This window comes from Ictalurus furcatus, chromosome 20, assembly GCF_023375685.1.
Source record: "Ictalurus furcatus strain D&B chromosome 20, Billie_1.0, whole genome shotgun sequence".
Classification (NCBI taxonomy): domain Eukaryota; kingdom Metazoa; phylum Chordata; class Actinopteri; order Siluriformes; family Ictaluridae; genus Ictalurus; species Ictalurus furcatus.
Genome location: NC_071274.1, coordinates 13,871,659 through 13,892,197, shown reverse-complemented (window position 1 = coordinate 13,892,197; position 20,539 = coordinate 13,871,659). Strand labels below are relative to the sequence as shown.

The 20,539-nt window shown below is 43.1% G+C and overlaps 1 protein-coding gene across 2 annotated transcripts in view; it reads left to right on the top strand.

The window, feature by feature from the left end:
- LOC128624479 (ephrin type-B receptor 1-B) overlaps nucleotides 1-20,539 on the top strand; it is a 404,526-nt gene that overhangs the window by 354,153 nt on the left and 29,834 nt on the right. For both annotated transcript variants that reach the window (XM_053652162.1, XM_053652161.1), the window contains exons 11-12: nucleotides 2,663-2,910; nucleotides 4,033-4,248. In XM_053652162.1, coding sequence (XP_053508137.1) covers nucleotides 2,663-2,910; nucleotides 4,033-4,248 — 464 coding nt within the window. The remainder of the gene's footprint in view (nucleotides 1-2,662; nucleotides 2,911-4,032; nucleotides 4,249-20,539) is intronic.

The following is a 20,539-nucleotide window of genomic DNA, read 5'->3' as shown; positions in this document are numbered from 1 at the left end:
GCTAGTAGCACCTGATTGGCCAGCTCGAATTTGGTCCTCAGATATAATATCTCTGTTGTACAGCACTCCCTGGGAGATTCCTCTTTGCAGGGATCTATTGTCACAATCCAGAGGGTTGATTTATCACCCTCGGCTGGAACTATTGAATCTGTAAGTCTGGCCCCTGAGGGCCACCTGCTCATAGATTCTGGTCTCTCAACGGAGGTTGAAGAGACCATGCTAAATGCTAGAGCAGCATCCATGAGAAAATTATATTCATTCAGGTGGCAACATTTTTATTGTGGTGTGAGGAATGTCAGTGAGACCCAGTAAACTGCACAATAGCTACAGTCCTGGAGTTCTTACAGGAACGTTTCTCAGCAGGGTTGGCTCCTTCTACAATTAGGGTCTACGTGGCTGCCATTTCAGCCAGCCACTCCCCTATTGATGGAGCCTCTGTGGCAGGCCATACCCTCAGTATGATGGAATGGGTATACTCATTCCCACAGCGTGAATCTCACGCAATGTTGAGTTCTCTTTGAAAGAGAACATCTGGGTTACGCATGTAACCCTGTTCCCTGAGAAGAGAACTAGATGTTGCATAGTTTTGTCATACTGGGGTATGCTTGTAAATTGCATCTGCACTTCAGACAAAGAGAAGCTGATGATGTGGTTTACAGGCGCCATTATATATTCATGCGACACGCAAAAACCCACATCACCTCACCACGGCAGGCCTAAAAATTGGCGTGATTTTACACAGACTTCTTATACCGGTTGCACGTAAGGGTGCTTCCCACAGCATGAAGCTCACGCAACATTCCTGCCCTTCTCAGGGAACAGGGTTACATGTGTAACCCAGACATTTTCTCTTTCAATCAGAATGACAGATGAGCCAATCAATGTATGAATCTGGACTGATAGTTGCACAAGTGTTTATTATGGATGCACTGAAAATATAGGCAAAAACAAATGCTTAAAAATGCTTTCAACCGAAAGAGAAAAAAGGCTGAAAATTTTGACTATGGAAAAAAGGATTAAACAGCAGAGAAAATTTTGGTCCCGTGGAAGCATTTCACAGTTTCTACAGGGTACATTAGACAATTGATTTATGAAAGGACTATATCTAAAATGTACTCTTTTTTTTCACTTGCATCCCAGGACTACTCATTAGGTTTGCTTTTTATTAGGTAATATGTCAGTGTAAATGGCAACTGTATACATTCATTGTCCACTTTAATAGGAACATCGGTACACCTGCACATTCATGCAATTATCCAATAAGCCAATCATGTGACAGCAGCACAATGCATAAAATCATGCAACTACAGGTCAAGAGCTTTATTTAATGTTCACATGAAAGATCAAAATGGGGAAAAATGTGATCTCTGTGACTTTAATTGTGGCATTGTTGTTGGTACTAGATATGCTGGTTAAACTATTTCAGAAACTGCTGATCTCCTGAGATTTTCACAAACTACAGTCTCTAGAGTTTACACATAATGGTGTGGGGAAAAAAAAATCCTGTGTGCAGAGTTTCTGCAGGCTTGTTGATGAGAGAAACACCTTGTTGATGAGAGAGATCATAGGAGAATTACCAGACTGGTCTGAGCTGACAGGAAGTCTATAGTAACTCAGATAAATTGTAAATGGTAAATGGCGCACTTATATAGCGCTTTTATCCAAAGCGTTTTACACTGTGTCTCATTCACCCATTCACACACACACTCCCACACCAATGGTAGCAGAGCTTCCATGCAAGGTGCTAACTTGCCATCAGGAGCAACTTGGGGTTCAGTGTCTTGCCCAAGGACACTTCAGCATGTGGTGTCATGTTGGCCGGGAATCGAATCGCCAACCCTACGATTAGTGGACAACCTGCTCTACCACCTGAGCCACAGCCACCCCCACTCTTTACAACTGTGGTGAGTGGAAAAGCATCTCAGAATGCACAACACATCAAATCTTGAGGTGGATAGGCCACAACAGCAGAAGACCACATCAGGTTCCACTCCTGTCAGCCAAGAACAAGAATCTGAGGTTATCATGGGCACAGACTCACCAAAACTGGACAGTTGAAGACTGGAAAAAGACCAGCTGATTTTATTTTCTTCTTCTTCATATCTGCACCTGTCCAGTTTCTGTGGGTCTGTGCCATTAATAGCTTCCGATTCCTGTACTTGGCTGACAGGAGTAAAACCCAATGTAGTCTTCTGCTATTGTAGCCCATCCACCTCAAGGTTTGATTATTTGTGCATGCTGAGATGCCTTTCTGCTCAGCACAGTTGTAAAGAATGATTATATAAGTTACTATATCCTTCCTGGCCAACCTGCCCATTTTCCTCTGACCTGTCTTATGAAGGCATTTCCAGCCACAGAACTGTTACTCAATCATTTTTTTTGGGGGGGGGGTGGAGTGGGAGGGGGGTGTACTTCATGAATTCATTACTGGAGCTTTACATTGTCATGGAACATGGCTTTCCTTACTTAAGTGTGTAGTCTTGGTATCAACAGAGATTTTTACTTTGAGGTCCTTACTTTGGATTTTGGTTTTGCTATGTGTTACATTCCACCATTTAGTCTATCTGTTATATGCATTTGATATGGTGTGTATGGGGTAAGTATTTATATTTGTGCTGAATTTTGATTCTTGGTTCTGATTCTGACTCTGTCTTCCCCCCAGGTGAGTTTGGAGAGGTGTATAAGGGGCGACTTAAGTTGCCTGGTAAGCGGGAGATCTACGTGGCCATCAAGACCCTCAAGGCAGGCTATTCTGAGAAGCAGCGACGGGACTTCCTGTCTGAGGCATCAATCATGGGCCAGTTTGATCACCCCAACATTATCCGCTTAGAGGGCGTTGTCACCAAAAGTCGGCCAGTCATGATCGTCACAGAGTTTATGGAGAATGGAGCATTGGACTCTTTTCTCAGGGTAAAACTCCAAAAAGTCATGTTTACTAAGAAAAGCCTTTATTACAGTGCTTTTAGTATAATGAATTACACAACTTGGGATAAATTAGATAAATTAAACTGACTGGAGAAGTGAGAATAATTGGGATATGGAACATATAGAACACAGCACAGTAAATAGCTTTTTTATTACCTGATTATATGCAATAATATATGTTTAAAATGCACATAAAATCTAGTTGTTTAGAAATGAGACAATAATTCAGTCAGCTGAATGTTGTAGTTTTTATTATTAGAACTGTAACATCATTCACATAGAGCATTAATGAAATGGAAACCACTTTCTTATGCTAACACTACCTTGCTTTTCTCCCTTTTCCAAACAGCATGATTCATCCCACTGTGATTGCCACTGTCAAGCTTTAATAGGCTTTTGAGGTTTATGAGCTTTTCGGAGTGTGGGGGGATACATTGCTTAATCAATGTTCAACCCATTTCTTCTCCAATCTTATGGATTGTTTTTTTTTTTCTCTGCTTTGATTCGACTGTGCTCTTTGAAGTAGGCTTTGTGAGCTATCTCGTCAGAGTAACGTTGCCATTGATTCTTCTGCTGCTCTCCATGCTTATGTTGGGTTCAAAGCTTTTTGTTCTCCCATGAGCTTAACAGCGGAAATGCTGAGGTGAAGGGAAATTTAGCTTCGCTTTTATATGTACAAAATGGCATACCGTTGATTTTATCATCCTCCCCTTTAGAACATATTTGTGAATGGAAGGGCTTAAAATAATAAATCTAATGAGATGTGAATGGGGTTGGCAGATTAAATTAGTTAGTTTTATGTGCTGTAGATGTATTCACCGTCTACTATGATAAGTATCTTTAAGATGTATTAATAGCTTGACCAAGTGCTGTTGCACTTGGTTCCACAAAAAATCTAAATAGTCTGCTTAAGACATTTGTTAACAGCAAATAATCTGATGTTAATGAAAAAATTAAACCTTATGAAAATGTTTTTTGTCTTTGAAAGGTAAGGTGGGCTTAGCCATGCTAACCCATGTTTCCTTTTTGTTCCGGATATATGTGTTTTATGTATGTATAGTGTACGTTATGTATGCATGATGTGTGCTGTATGTGTTTTCCTAAAAGCAAAATGACGGCCAGTTCACGGTGATCCAACTGGTGGGAATGATGCGAGGCATAGCAGCAGGGATGAAGTACCTGTCTGAGATGAACTACGTTCACCGGGACCTGGCTGCTCGCAATATCCTGGTCAATAGCAACCTTGTGTGTAAAGTGTCCGACTTTGGCTTGTCACGCTACTTGCAAGAGGACACATCTGATCCCACATATACCAGCTCACTGGTGAGTCTGTTCTGAAATCTTAGACCAGGCCTGCAGCTTAACCCTCTTTAAACAGGCCCAAATGACCCTAATTAGCATTTTATGAAGTTCTTAGCAGAATTCACAAAGATAATTTCAGGACACACTGAAATTTTTAATATGAAAAAAAAGGGTCGGGGGTTTGATTCCCGCCGTGGCCCTGTGTGTGCGGAGTTTGCATGTTCTCCCCGTGCTGCGGCGGTTTTCTCCGGGTACTCTGGTTTCCTTCCCCAGTCCAAAGACATGCATGGTAGGCTGATTGGCATGTCCAAAGTGTCCGTAGTGAATGAATGGGTGTATGAATGGGTGTGTGAATGTGTATGTGAGTGTGCCCTGCGATGGATTGGCACCCTGTCCAGGGTGTACCCCGCCTTGTGCCTGATGCTCCCTGGGATAGGCTCCAGGTTCCCCGTGACCCTGAAGGAAGGATAAGCGGTATAGAAGATGAATGGATGGATTATTTGTATAGTGCTTTTTACAATTGACATTGTCTCAAAGCAGCTTTTCATAAATATATAAACACAGGATACAGATTTTAAGTGTGTGGATTAATCCCTATTGAGTAAGCCGGTGGCAACGGTGGCAAGGAAAAACTCCCTAAGATGATATGAGGAAGAAACCTTGAGAGGAACCAGACTCAGAAGGGAACCTATCCTCATCTGGGTAACAACGGATAGTGTGAAAGTAAAAGAAAGTTCATTATGTTTTTTACATGAAGTCTTTGTTTAACTAGTCTGCTGTTCACCAAAGGAGACCTGAGTGCAAAACTTTTATTAATTATTAATGAGTCTTTATTAATCACGTATACTTTAGAGCACAGTGAAATTCTTTTCTTTGCATACCCCAGCATGTTAGGAAGCTCGGGTCAGAGTGCAGGGTCAGCCATGATACAGTGCCCCTGGAGCAGAAAGGGTTAAGGGCCTTGCTCAAGGGTCCAACAGTGGCAGCTTGGCAGTGCTGGGGCTTAAACCCTGACCTTCCAATCAGTAACCCAGACCAATAACCACTAAGCCACCACTGCCCTGTATGTGCTAATTGCAGTCTGAAGGCCATAGCAGCAACCATAGTCCCAGCAACTACAGTGAGAATGTCCATGTGGAAGTGAGGTCCAAAACTTTTTCATGGTACCATCCTATGCAATCTCCAGGCTGTATCCTCTAGTTGATGAACGCTCCATCAAGAGGTAGGGCATCCAAACGGATCAGGCAGGTTTGGAAAGGGTCAGGATCACTGGCATCTCCATGAAATCATGTGTGGCTTGACAGAAAGGGAGAGGGAGGTAAAGAGAGGGAGAGATTGTTAGGTAAGACTATGTACTTTGTGTAACAGAAGGTCTACTCATGGTAAGCTTGAGTAAACAAATACGTTTTCAGCCTAGACTTAAACACTGAGACTGTGTCTGAGTCCCAAACACTAATTGGAAGGCTGTTCCATAACTGTGAGGCTTTGTAAGAGAAAGCTGTTCCCCCTACTGAAGCCTTTGCTATTCGAGGTACCAACAAATAGCCTGCACCTTTTGATCCAAGTAGACGTGGCAGATCATAGAAGACCAAAAGTTCACTTAGGTACTGTGGTGCGAGACCATTTAGTGCTTTATAGGTTAATAGTAGTATTTTATAATCAATGCGATATTTTACTGGGAGCCAATGCAGTTTGGATAAGATAGGGGTGATATGGTCATATTTTCCAGTTCTAGTAAGGACTCTTGCAGCTGCATTCTGAACTAACTGGAGCTTGTTTATGCTCCTACTGGAACATCCAGACAGTAAGGCATCACTATAATCTAGTCTAGAGGTGACGAAAGCATGAACTAATATTTCTGCATCATGTAGTGACATTATATTTCTTATCTTAGCAATATTTCTGAGATGAACGAAGGCTATCATAGTAATATTATCTACATGAGCATCAAATGAAAGACTGGAGTCAATAATCACACCAAGGTCTTTTACTGCTGTACATGACGAAACAGAAAGACCATCCAGAGTAACTATGTGATCAGAAAGCTTACATCTAGCTACATGTGGTCCTGGTACAAGTACTTCTGTTTTGTCAGAATTAAGTAAGAGGGAGTTAATAAGTATCCAACATCTAATGTCCTTTACACATTCCTCAACTTTATTAAACTGCTGTGTGTCATCTGGCTTTGCTGAAACATACAGCTGTGTAACAGTGGAAGCTAATTCCATGTTTATGAATAATTAGACCTAGAGGTAGCATATATAAAGTAAAATGCAGTGGGCCTAAAACAGAACCTTGTGGAACTCCAAATTTAACCTCAGTATGCTTGGAGAGGTTGCCATTTGCATCTACGAACTGATCGCGATCGGTCAAATAAGACCTGAGCCAGGAGAGGACCATTCCCTTAATGCCAACAACGTTTTCTAGTCTATCAAGGAGAATATTATGATCTAGAGTATAAAAAGCTGCACGGAGGTCAAGTAACACAAGCAAGGAGATACAACCCTGATCAGAGGCCAGTAGTAGCTCGTTTACTACTTTAACTAGCGCTGTCTCTGTGCTATGATGAGGCCTAAATCCTGGCTGATACATTTCATGAATGTTGTTCCTATGTATGTACGAGCATAGCTGCTGTGCTACAACCTTTTCTAATATCTTGGAGATAAAGGGGAGGTTTGATATTGGCCTATAGCTGGACAATTGACAGGGGTCAAGGTCTGGTTTTTTAATCAGGGGTTTGATAACCGCTAATTTAAATGATTTTGGTACCTAGCCGGTGCTAAGGGAAGAATTTATTATATTTAGAAGGGGTTCATTTACAAACATGTAGGTAAGGGATCTAGTATACAACTTGACGATTTTGCTGAAGAGATTAAGGAAGTCTCTCTAAGGGGAGTAAAACATTCTAAACGTTGATCTGATATTGCTATATTATAATCTACAGGGTTAGTTATAAAACTGTCTGGTTTTAATTTAATAGCCTGAATTTCACATCTCATATTTGCAACTTTACCAATGAAAAAAATAATGAAATCTTCGCTGCTATATAATGATTGTGTGCCTGTTTCTGTGGTGGTTTTATTCCTGCTTAATTTTGATACCGTGTTTAGTAGAAATCTAGAATTGTTTTTGTTTTCTTCTATTAAGGTGGAGAGATAGACTTTTCTAGCAGCACTAATAGATTGTCTATATTTCAGGAGGCTCTCCTTCCATGTTATTTGAAATATTACCAATTTGGTTTGGCGCCATTTATGTTCTAATTGTCGAGTGGTCTGTTTTAAGGTACGCGTTTGATTGTTATATGAGGGTGCTAGCTTTTTCTCTCTAATTATTTTTCTTTTGAGTGGAGCCACCCTATCTAGTGTATAGCGGAGTGTTGACTATAAGCATTCAGTCACCCGATCGAGTTCCCTGTAGTAGATCTTTGTAGTGGGTGATTTGCCACGTACCATCTCAATCAGTCTGCCGAAGTCCTGCTTCAGGACTTCTGTCTGCCGCAGCCTGATGTCGTTCACCCCTGCGTGCAGCACGACCGCTCCGATGCTCTTGTCCTTCTTCAGGATCACGGGTACCTGGGCAGCGACATCAAGGACACGAGCACCAGAGAAACAGTGTGTGCGCACCTTACCTTTGTTTTTATCTAAAATAGTATCGGTGATATATCTAAACGTTATAAAAGTAAAAATTATATTTTTAAAGTATAGAAATTTAGAAAAGATAGCGTCAGCTTGAGGGACACTGCTTCATTTGTATTCATCCCTACAAATGACTGGAATACCTTTATGTTTGAAAATTATTTTGTCCACTTTTCTTCTTACTCTTCTCTTTTTATTATTCTTCTTGCTTCCCCTTCTTTTCTTTATTTATTGTTTATGCCAAATGCAATTTCTCTCTTTAAATCAAGAACACCTTTATAGAGAGGCAGTAGAGCCTCAATGCATTTGAGAGCCAAATTGTAATTATGTGACTTTATTGACAATTCATGGTCTGAGTATGCCTTGTTTTCTTCTTTATGAGCTTATCTGTATGGGCAGGTTTCAAGGATTATTAACGCATGTGGAATTTTTACTTTCGAGTTGCCATGCTGAGCTCTATCTGTATAAATCCACAGCCACAAAGCAGATTTTTTATCAAGCACATTTTAAATTCACTTACCCAAGTCAAAGAGTCTCCTTTTCTGCATTGTGAGCAAATAGATTTGTGTGTCTATACATTCACGAGCACCCTCAGTCACATGGAGAAAGGAGAGTGGTATAAAAGAAAGGTAATAATAGTAACAGATTGTATTCATATATTGCTTCAGTGAGTAAAAACAATATTTATATATACATAGAAATATACACACAAATCATATAAACATAAATTAATAGAGGGGTGCAATTTTTTGGTAGGTCTGTGGCTATGAGTTGGGTAAATCTAAAGCTTGGTAACATATAGGTTCTAAATATATTCAGTAGTTATGAGATTATGTATTTATAAGAATTCACACAAGATGGCTTCTATAGTCAAGGTAAGGCTGATGCACAGGGATTTGTGGCTGTTGCTTTTCTTCCAATTTCACTCAATAAAATAACTCACTGATTAGAATCTTTAATATTTTGCATGATACTAAGGTGGAGTTTGATGTGCGATGCAAGATTAGTAAGATTAATATACTATTGGCAAAACATAGAAACTGTTCAAAATGTATCTCCATATCATCAAAAATGCAAATCCACAACCAAAAGATGCCCAGATCTGTTCTTTAAAATTGGATGTTTGATGACTCGACAGTGTGAAGGAAGTTTCCTTTCAAAGGGAACTCAATGTTGTGTGAGCTACACGCTGTGGGAAGTGCCCTCACGCCTGACTGGTATCTGAAGCTTGTGTAACATCATGCCTATTTATAGGCCTGCCGTGATCAGGTGACAAAAAAGAAAGAAAAATCTCTTTACTTTTCTGTCCTTTAAAAAGAAATGAAAAAAGTATGAGTTAGAGAGTAATCAGGTATTGAGTCACTGGGGGACGGTCACACTTTCTGTGTGAAGTGTCTAAGTGTTGAGCACACAAGGGCAGCCCTCGAGAGGTCTTACTGTGTGCATTGTGAATGCCTTACAATTAGGCATCTCCACTTCCGACTCACCCCCTTCTCAGCTGAAGGGAGTTGGGTTTCAGAGCTTTGTGAATCTGGGTACGGGGGATCTTGTATGGATCTGGAAGAGGAGCCGGAGACGAGGGCTGCTCTATCTCTTGCTCTGTTCTCTGGGTCCGGCTCTCTGTCCGCTATGGAAAGCAAAAAAAAAAACCCTCTCTGACTCCGAAGAGCCAGAAGGGGGTACCATTGCACCAAAAATGGAGCGCAGCTCTCAAGCATATAAAGAGCTGCTCGAAGTGATTACTAAGGCAGTGAATATAAATCTCCCTCAGACTACAGAAAACTCCCTTTTTTCTAGAAGTGTATGATATCACGCTTCTGGGGAAAACCCTACACTAGCCGGATTTATTACCCTGTGACGTCAGATTATTCGGCCATGAACAGCAAAGCTATTTAGCTACACTGAAGGTGGAAGAGGAGCTTGCAAGCTACCTCTCTCCATTGATATCAGGTAATTTAGGAGGGCCGGCTTTGCAATCCAAGCCATGTAAGGCCTCCTCGGCACTGGTGGGCAAGGCCTGTGTGGCGGCGGGTCTCGCTTGTGGGTCACTGCATACAATGGCAGTGTTGCAGGCCTACCAAGCAGATGTGCTGAGTGAGCTTAACATGTGGTGGCATTCAGCCAGTTCCTTCCCTGTTGTGTTGAGTTCACCCAGGCATCCACAAGTGAAAAATCAACTTCGTTACACATAACTTTATTTATGGACTTTAATGTTGTGAATTCTTTATATTTGCAGATTTTTTGAGTTAATACTGATGTCTGGTGAAAATATTATGTGGATAGCCCCATTGGAAATATATTTACTGAAAAAAAAAATGTTGACGTGTCCAATACTTATTTCCCCCACTGTATATCGCTTGGAGATGCGGGCCATATTTCTAGCACTGAACTTCTTTCTTCCTCAATTGAGAGGTCAGCATGTGTTAGTTGTGGCAGAGAACACAGTGGTGGTCTCATATATCAACCACCATGGAGGGTTACGTTCACACCCCCTGTTCAGGCAGGCACAACTAATTCCTCTCTGGGGGAAGGGAACGTTTTTTTCAGTGAGTGCAATGTACATTCTGGGCAACCGGAATGTGGAGGCAGACATCCTGTTGAGGCAGGGGCTGAGGCCCAGGGATTGGAGGCTCCATCTGCAAGTGGTGGAGTCCATATGGTGGAGGTTCGGCCAAGCGGAAGTGGATGTGTTCGCCTCCAAGGAGACAAAACACTGCCCATTGTGGTTCACCCTTACTCCTACTGCACCACTGGGGCTAGACATCATGGTGCACATGTGGCCAAGGTCATGTCTGTATGCTTTTCCCCCGATCACTCTGCTCCCACAAGTTTTAGCAAGAGTTTCCAAAGACTGCCTACATCTGCTGCTAGTAGTACCTTATTGGCCAGCTCAAATATGGTTCTCAGAGATAAGATCCCTGCTACATGGCACTCCTTGGGAGGTTCCTGTTTGCAGGGATCTACTGTATCAAGCTGAAGGGCTGATTTATCACCCTCGGCCGGAACTATGGACACTGTGGGTCTGGCCCCTGAGGGACACCAGCTCATATATTCTGGTCTTGCAACTGAGGTTGTAGAGACCATGTTGAACACTGGAGCACCATCCATGAGGAAACTGTATGTCTTCAAGCGGTGACTTTTTGTCTCGAGGTGTGAGAAAGTCAGCTAGACCCAGTAATCTGCACAATAGCTACAGTCGTGGAGTTCTTATAAGCACGTTTCTCAGCAGGGTTGGCTCCTTCTACAATCATGGTTTACATGGCTGCCATTTCGGCCAGCCATGCCCTTACTGATGGAGCTCTGTGGGGCAACATCAAGGTTTATGCGTGGTGTCAGGCATCTGACGCCCATCTGCAAGCCAGGCCTACAATCCTGGGACCTTTCTTTGGTTCTGGAAGGTCTGTCAGGTGCCCCATTTGAGCCCTTAGAGTCAGCCTCAGAGAAGCTTCTGACTCTAAAGGTAGCTCTTCTGTTGGCCCTGACATCTCTCAACCAAGTAGGAGATCTACAAGTTTTCTCTGTTTTCCCTACCTGCCTTGATTTTGCCCCTGGATTAGTTAAGGCCTTTCTATATTCTAGGCCAGGTTATATCCCTAAAGTACCTATGGCTGCTGCCAGCCAGTAGTGTTGCAAGCTTTCTGCCTTACTCTGTTCCTCACACTGGAACAAGAGAAATTGTACCTACTGTGTCCAGTAAGGGCTCTGTAATTATGTCCACCGCTTTGGCCAGTGGCGTAAGTCAGAGCAGCCTCTGGTCTGCTTTGGCGGCGACAGTAGAGGTGATGCTGTGTCGAAGCAGCGCATCTCTAAATGGCTAGTGGAAGCAATCTCTATCGCTTATGAGGCACGTGGTCTCGCTACACCTCTGGGCATAAGGGCTCATTCCACTCCGGGGTTCGCCTCCTCGAAGGCTTTGTCCAAGGGTTAACTTTGCAGGATGTGTGTGCTGTGGCACGGTGGTCTACGCCATATATATTCATTCAATATTACAGCCTGGATATGCATCCACCCCATGTTCGAGTGTCTTGCAGTGACCCTTGGCTCAGATCTTTTGAACAGGCCATGCCCTCAGTATGATGGAGTGGGTATTCTCGTTCCCACAGCCTGAAGCTCATGCAACATTGAGTTCACTTTGAAAGGGAACGTCTGGGTTACTCATGTAACCCTGTTCCCTGAGAATGGACCGAGACGTTATGCAGCTTTGTCATACTGAGGCATGCCTGTGCATTGCAAGACACACTTCAGATAATAGAAGCTGACGGCATGGTTCACAGGTGTATTCATGTACAGGCTTCACTAAAAAAAATGTCCTTTTGTGTGTTATTGAATTACAGTGGAATATAAAATATTGTTTTATGACATGGGAGTACCTGATTCATAAAAATATAAGTATAATTTAAATACAAAATAATAAATGAGGGGAAACATCTGAGGAAATAAAATATATTTATAACAGAAATTCAGAGAAAATTAACACATGAATAAATAGCTTATATTTAATTATAAGCTTATATATTATTAACACGGACATGAATGTGAGATTTTGCTATTATTATTATTATTATTAGTGGTAGTAGTAGCAGTAGTAGTAATAGTAGTAGTAGTAGTAATAGTTTTGGTGGGAATGTGGATCTTATTAAATTATCTAAAACAGTTGACAGTTACAAACGGTTGCTTTGTTTCTGTAACCTACATTGTGAATTACAATAGCAATTACAATTTTTAAACTGTATTATTACTTGCACGTTTTAACTTACTGTATGTAAAAACAGCAATGATCAAGTTTTGTGCATCAATGCAGAGCATAAAAATCTGGATTTTCCCATCTCTACTCCAACATAATCTACTCCAACATAAATCCATTCGTCATTGTTGTTCAGGCTGTTAGGTTTATGTTGCCTTCGCTTTTATTGACCTGTTGACCTTTCAAAGTGTGTGTGAGCAAGGTTGAGAGAAGTATGTGAAGTCTTTGGATTTTTCATGCTGTCTTTGTATTTTGCATGCTGTTAATTAGTTCACTGCCTGTGGCATCTTGGCTGTGCAGAGGTGGGTCGATCACTATGGATCTAAACCAATCAGATACGAGGCCATGGCTCTGAGCCAACCAGCCAAGGCTGAATCTTTGCTGACAGTGCAAGATTTTGTGCAGCATCTCCCTCCCTCCTTCGAATTAATCACCTCTTTTCTGTCTTCTTTTTTCTCTCCATTGTTTTTTCACATTTCTTCCCATAATTCATTGCAGTCAGCCAATTAGTCTTCTTATACCCCAGCACAAGGCCAGGAGGAACAGGAGCTCTTAATTGTATTTCATTAACCTCCTGGTTCATATAGAGAAGAGAGGAATATGGGAGGAAGGAATTTATTATTCCTCTAGGGTAGAAATGTGGAAATATTCAAATAAAGGCTCATAACATAGCTCTTCATAACTTGGACTGGTCCATCCATCCATCTATCTATCTCTGCATCCATCCATCCATCTATGCATCATTCTTCCATCCATCCATTTCTCCATCCTTCTACGCAGCCATCCACCTATCCATCCATCTATCACCTTTCCAATAATAAACCTATACATTAATTTATTTATCTTTACATCAATTTATATACTATCATATTCTTATATTATATTGTTCTTCTTTTCACATTTACCCAGTCATCCATCCATCCATCCATCCATCCATCCATCTAGCTATCTATCCATTCATCCAGCCAGCCATTTATTCATCTTTATAGCCATTTATATAAATGTTTATCCATATATTCATTTATTACATTGTTCTTCTCAGCCATCTTTCCACTATTTATCCAGTCATCCATCCATCTTTCCATTTCTCTTCTCAGTCTCTAAATTAATGTCTGTCTGCTGGTTTTGCAGTCTGATCACCACGCCACTATTCTCTCTATCATTCTGCCCAGCTTTTCATAATTATACACTCCTGTTCATATTACTCCTATTATTACCATATTGTCCTTCCATTTGCAAGCAGTTATCTGTCTTTTATAAGTATTCACATTACTTTAGTCACAAACATTTGCAATTTGATAATGGAGCCTAGTGTGTCGGGGACAAAGAAACTGCGAAATAGTGCTGCAATTTTTAAAATGCATAAAAGGACAAGAAATTATTCCAAAGTGGTTGTCACATTAAGCATTCAATGGCATCTAACATCTAATCTGAACAGACTTCATGTTCTGGTGTCAAGAAATAAGAAAAAGTAATAATAAGAAATCAGTGCACACAGCATGTTACAGAACAGTACAGTAAAAAAAATAAAAGCATAAGCACCATACCTTAGACTTCCTTGGTAAAATATCTTTCCTCACTCACATCTCTTGTTGTTTGGACACTACAAGGCAGATGTGTGTGTCTTCAGATGTGTATGAATATTTTAAGAGTGACAGAGATGATAAGACCTAAACAGCTACAATTACATGCAGCAATCTGTTCATGTACAGCAAGCTAACATTTTGAGACAGATGCAGGACACAAATTGTCCTAAATAAACTTGCCTCTGCATTTACTATTTGCCAGAAAAATAACAATGATACAACACATTAGGTTAAACAAACAAACAAATAAATAAATGGGGGTATGGACTTTGATAAAACTTGTTTTTCTAGTGCTGTTTTTTCCAAATAATGTCCTTGACAACATTAGAAGATGAGGCAATATATATTATACTTTTTATTATATTTGATAATATATTTTATCATAATTATATATTATACCTTATATGAAAGTTAATGTGTGCAATTTATATTATTTTCAACAACTAGAGCATCCATGTTCCTAAGTCTATAGTAAATATAAAATATTGAGCAAGGCAAGGCAAATTTACTTATATAGCACATTTACATTTACATTTACTTTTATTCATTTAGCAGACGCTTTTATCCAAAGCAACTTACAAATGAAGAAACACAAGAAAAACTAAATGTGAAGTGGAGAACAATACAAGTACTGCTACAATACAAGATTTTTAATTAAGTTCTATAGAAGCAAAGTGTGCAGATTAGAGGTGTAAGAGCTAGAGTAATTTCTTTTAATAATGTGGGGGTTGGCAGGTTAGGGGTTAGTTAAGTGCTCACGGAAGAAGTAGGTCTTTAGTTTTGTTTTTTTGTTTTTTTTTAAATAGTGACAGATTCTGCTGTCCAGATTGAAGTTGGAAGTTCAGTCCACCACTGAGGGATGGTTAGTTTGAAGGTTCTGGAAAGGGACCTTGAGCCAAGCTGAGCAGGCACTACTAAGCATCGGTCATTAACCAATCACAGATTGCATGAAAGAACCTCAATAAACCTCAAGGAGAGTGTTTAGGTAGGGGAGTGCTGTTCCAGACAAGGTCTTGTATGTGAGCATCAAGGCCTTGAATTTGATGCGGCTTCCTCCCTCCTCAGGAAGCCAGTGGAGGGAGATGAAGAGGGATCTGGCATGGGTTCTTTTGGGCTGGTTGAAACCAAGGTGTGCTGCTGCATACTGAATCATCTGAAGGGGTTTGATGGAACTGGCTGGAAGACCTGAGAGTAGTGTGTTGTAGTAGTCCAGTTTTGAGATAACAAGAGTAGTAGCTGTGTAGCTTGTTCGGTGAGAAAGGGTCTGATTTTTTTGATGTTGTCCAGAATGAACCTACATGATCATGCAGTTTTTGAAATGTGGTCTGTGAAGGTCAAGCTGTCATCAAAAGTCACCCCAAGGTTCCTGGCTGTCCTGGTTGGCTTGAGTGTCGTTGAGCCGAGCTGTACAGTGAGGCTGTGGTTTATTGAGGGGCAGGTAGGGATGAGGAGAAGCTCAGTTTTTGCCAAGTTGAGCTTAAGGTGGTGTTCCCTCATCCAGTTTGAGATGTCAGACAGGCAAGCAGAGATTCCTGCAGAGATCATCAGGTGGATCATCAGGCTGGAAGGAAAAATAGAACTGGGTGTCATCTGCATAGCAATGATATGAGAAGCCATGAGAGTCAATCGCAGGCCCCAGATATGTATTATAAATAGAAAAGAGCAGTGGGTCCTGAACTGACCCCTTGGGAACCCCAGTTGTGAGTTGCTGAGTTTCAGAAGCTCCTCCCTCCACAATACCTTGAAGGATCTACCTGAGAAATATGATTCCAAACAGTACAGAGCCGTTCCAGTGATTACTAGGCTGGAGAGAGTTGACATGAGGATCTGATGATTCACAGTGTCGAAACCATCAGAAAGGTTAAGTACGATGAGGATGGATGATCTTGAAGTTGATCTTGCCAGTCGTAAGGCTGCAGTGATGGAAAGCAGAGCAGTCTCTGTCAAGTGACTGCTTTGGAATCCATACTGTTTGATGTCTAGAAGGTTGTTCTGTGTGAGAAAAATGGAGAGTTGATTAAAAACGTCTGTGTTACACATGTAACCCTGTTCCCTGAGAAGGGAACGAGACGTTGCGTTTAGCATAATATTATGGGAGCGCCTCTTGCGCGTGACCGACATCTGAAGCTTGTGTAAAATCAATCAATTAAGCGTGTCGTGTGATATAAAACCCCTAGTGGAATGAGCCCTTATGCCCAGAGGCATAGTGAGGCCACGCGCCTCATAAGCAATAGAGATTGCTTCCACTATCCAATTAGAGATGTGCTGCTTTGACACAGCATCACAGCTACTGTCGCCGCCAAAGCAGACCAGCAGCTGCTCCAACTTACGCCACTGGCAGGAGTGGTGGACGTAAGTACAGAGAGCCCTTACTGGACACAGCAGGTGCATTCTCTCTTGTTCCGGTGTTGGGAATGGAGGAGGGCAGAAAGCCTGCAATACCACAGGGTGGGCAGCCGATGTAGGCACTTTAGGAATATAATCCGGCATAGGATACAGGAAGGCCTTGGCTAATCCAGGGGCAAGGTCAAGGCAGGAAGGGGCAACAGAGAGAGTTTGTAGATCTCCTACTTGCTTGAGAGATGTCAGGGCCAGCAGAAGAGCTACCTTTAGAGTCAGAAACTTCTCAGAGGATGACACTAAGGGCTCAAATGGGGCCCCTGACAGACCTTCCAGGACCACAGAAAGGTCCCAGGAAAGTATGCGTGGCCTGCAGACAGGCCTCAGCCACCTGACACCACACATGAACCTCGAAGTTAGAGGATGTTGCCCCACAGAGGCTCCATCAACAGGGGCATGGCTGGCTGAAATGACGGTCACGTAAACCCTGATTGTAGAAGGAGCCCACCCCGCTGACAAACGTTCTTGTAAGAACTCCAGGACTGTAGCTATTGCGCAGTTCACTGGGTCTAGCTGCCGTTCCTCACACCACAAGACAAGAAGCTGCCAGTTGAGTGCATACAACATCCTTTGGGATGGTGCTCTAGCATTTAACATGGTCTCTACAACATCAGTTGTGAGACCATAATCTATGAGCTGGTGCCCCTCAGGGGCCAGACCCACAGTTTCCATAGTTCTATCCGAGGGTGATAAATCAGCCCTCCGGCTTGAGACAGTAGATCCACACTTAGGGCTCAAATGGGGCACCTGACAGACCTTCCAGGTCCACAGAAAGGTGACAGGAAAGTATGCGCGGCCTGCAGATGGTCCTCAGCCACCTGACACCACGCATAAACCTCAAAGTTAGAGGATGTTGCCCCACAGAGGCTCCATCAACAGGGGCGTGGCTGGCCAAAATGGCGGCCACATAAACCCTGATTGTAGAAGGAGCCCACCCCACTGAGAAATGTTCTTGTAAGAACTCCAGGACTGTAGCTATTGCGCAGTTCACTGGGTCTACAGTGGATCCCTGCAGATGGGAATCTCCCAAGGAATGCCATCCAGCAGGGATATTATCACTGAGAACCATATTCAAGCTGGCCAATAAGGTGCTACTAGCAGCAGACATAGACTGTCTTGGCAGACTCTCACTAGAACTTGTGGGAGCAGAGCGATTGGAGAAAGGCGTACAGATGTAACCTCAGCCACATGTGCACCATGGCGTCCAGCCCTAATTGTGTGGGAGGAGTGAGAGCGAACCACAGTGGGCCATGTGTTGTCTCCTCAGAGGCGAACACATGCAGTCCCGCTTGGCCAAACCTCGCCATATGGACTCCACCACTTGTGGATGGAGCCACCAATTCCTGGGCCTCACCCCCTGCCTCAACAGGATGTCTGCCAGCATAGTCCCAGAACGTACATTGCACTCACTGACAAACTTTCCTCCTGCCCAGAGAAGAATTAGTTGCACCTGCTTGAACAGGGGGCACAGACATAATCCTCCCTGGTGGTCAATATATGAGACCAACGGTGTGTTGTCTGTAAACACATGGTGACCTCTCAATTGAGGAAGAAGGAATTTCAATCCTAGAAATATGGCCCACATTTCTAGGCAATTTATATGCCGCTCTAGATGAGGGCCGCTCCAGAGACTGTGAGCTGGACAGCTGTCTAAGACCACGCTCCAGCCCGTGAGGGAGGTGTCTGTCATTACTGTCTTGCGCTAGGGAGACACCCCTAGAGTGTGACCCAAGGCTAGAAACCAGGGACACTCAAATTCTCAGAGCACATAGGCATCGCCACGTGAAACTGATTATTCTCAGAGGTTTCGTCCTTTGACGAAACCCCCAACTTCTCAGCCACCACTGAACGGTCTCCTGTGCAATAGGCCCATAAGCACCAATTGTCTCCCAAGATCCAGCTTTATCTTGCTCAGTGTTGATAGGATTAACCCTACACATATTGGTGATAGAAATGCTCTCATCGTAGTAGAATCCTTATAACCCCAAGAAAAGTTGTCCACTGCACTGGGGAAAACATACTTTTTTAAGGTTCAACCTGAGCCCCAAGCTCTTCATGTGGGCGAGAACAAAATCTCGATGTTGAACCGCCAGTTCCCTGGATCATGCTAGAATTAACCAGTCATCCAGGTAGTTTAGTACACGGACGCCCTGGAGTCACAATGGAGCCATTGGAGTGACATTCACGCACTTTGTGAAGGTGCGAGGGGATAAAGCTAGTGATATTTACATGTGGAAATATGCACCTTTTAGATCTATTGTCACAAACCAGTCCTCAAACTGAATCTGCGGAACGATAAGTTTGAGCGTCAGCATCTTGAACTTGTATGTCCGAAGAGTACAGTTCAGATGACGTAGATCTAAAATTGGCCGCATACTCCAATTTTTTGCGGACCAGGAAATAATGGCTGTAAAAACCTCCCTCCCTCAGGGAATGGAGTACATGTTCTATGGCCCCTTTGTCCAAGAGGGATCTTACTTCCTGTGCTAACGTCAGGCTCTGGTCTGTGCTGACTACTGTGGTGAGCACACCTCTGAACCAGTGGGGTCGAGCTATAAACTGGACCTGGTAACCTTTTTCTACGGTAGACAGAACCCATGGAGACACATTTAGCAGTAGTTTCCATGCTGCCAGATGGTCTTTTAGTGACGTTAACTATTCCACATTCTATTGGAGTAAAAGCATCAGATTTTTGTTGCCCTGTGACAGCTCGCTGACCAGAGAACTCTGAAAACTTGGGACTGCCTTAGCTAGGGGAGGCCCTACAGTATCACTCGGGGCTAACTGCCCTTACAACCTCATGTCCCCTGATACGTCCCTCCACGGCCCCTCAGGACCGCTCTTCTTTGCCTGCTTGGCCTTTATGACCATTCTCAGATCAGGCCTAGTAGCAGGCCATGACGGTGGCCACCTGGTTCCTCTGGCTGTCTGCGGGGGTTGGCGGGCTGCCATACTTGCCTTCTGGATCTCCCTCGCACTAGTGCTGTTCCGAGCTCCACTCATGGATGCCCGGGTGAACTCGAGACAACAGGGAAGGAACTGGCTGAATTCTGCCATATGTCAAGCTCACTCAGCAGGTCTGCTTGGTAGGCCTGCAACACTGTCATTGTCTGCAGTGACCCACAAGCAAGACTACTACTGCATAGGCCTTGCCCACCAATGCCATGATGGCTTTACACGGTGGCTTGGATGGCAAAGCCGGACCCCCTAATTACCTGCCGTCGATGTAGAGAGGTAGCTTGCAAGCGCCTCCTCCACCTTCAGTATAGCTAAATAGCCATGCCGTTCATTCCCCACAATGGCCGAATAATCCAACATCGTGGGGTTATAAATACGGCTTATGCATGGTTTTCCCCCAGAAGCCTGATATTTTGTCATGCACTTCTGGAAGAAAGGGGAGTTTACTGCAGTGTGAGGGATTTACTTTCACTGGGGGAAAAAAGGCTCATCCAGCCTTAGTAATCACTTCAAGCAGCTCTTTTTATGCTGCTCTCAGTTTTTAGCAAATCCTTCTGGCTCCTCGGAGTCAGAGAGGAATTATTACTATTATTTTTGTGTGTGTGTTTTTTTCCCCCCTTTTGGCTTTCCATAGCGGAAGGAGGAGTCGCGACCCGGAAGACAGAGCAAGAGATAGAGCAGCGCTCGTCTCTGGCTCCTCTTCCGGATCCATAAGCGATCCCCCGAACCTGAGACGGCTAGCTGCCTCGGCAGCAGCCGGCCCAGATCTGCGAGGTTCTGAAACCCAACTCGCTTCAGTTATCAAGAAGAGCGTGAGTCGCGAGCCGAGCTGCTTAATGTAGGCATTACCATGCGCAGGTCTTGTGGCCGCCATTGCATGCTCAACCCTAGACACATCACCCAGAAAGTGTGCACTATTCCCCATGATGAAACGGGAGCAAGCCGTAACACACTTCCTGAATTCTCTCACTCATATTTTTCTCTCTCGC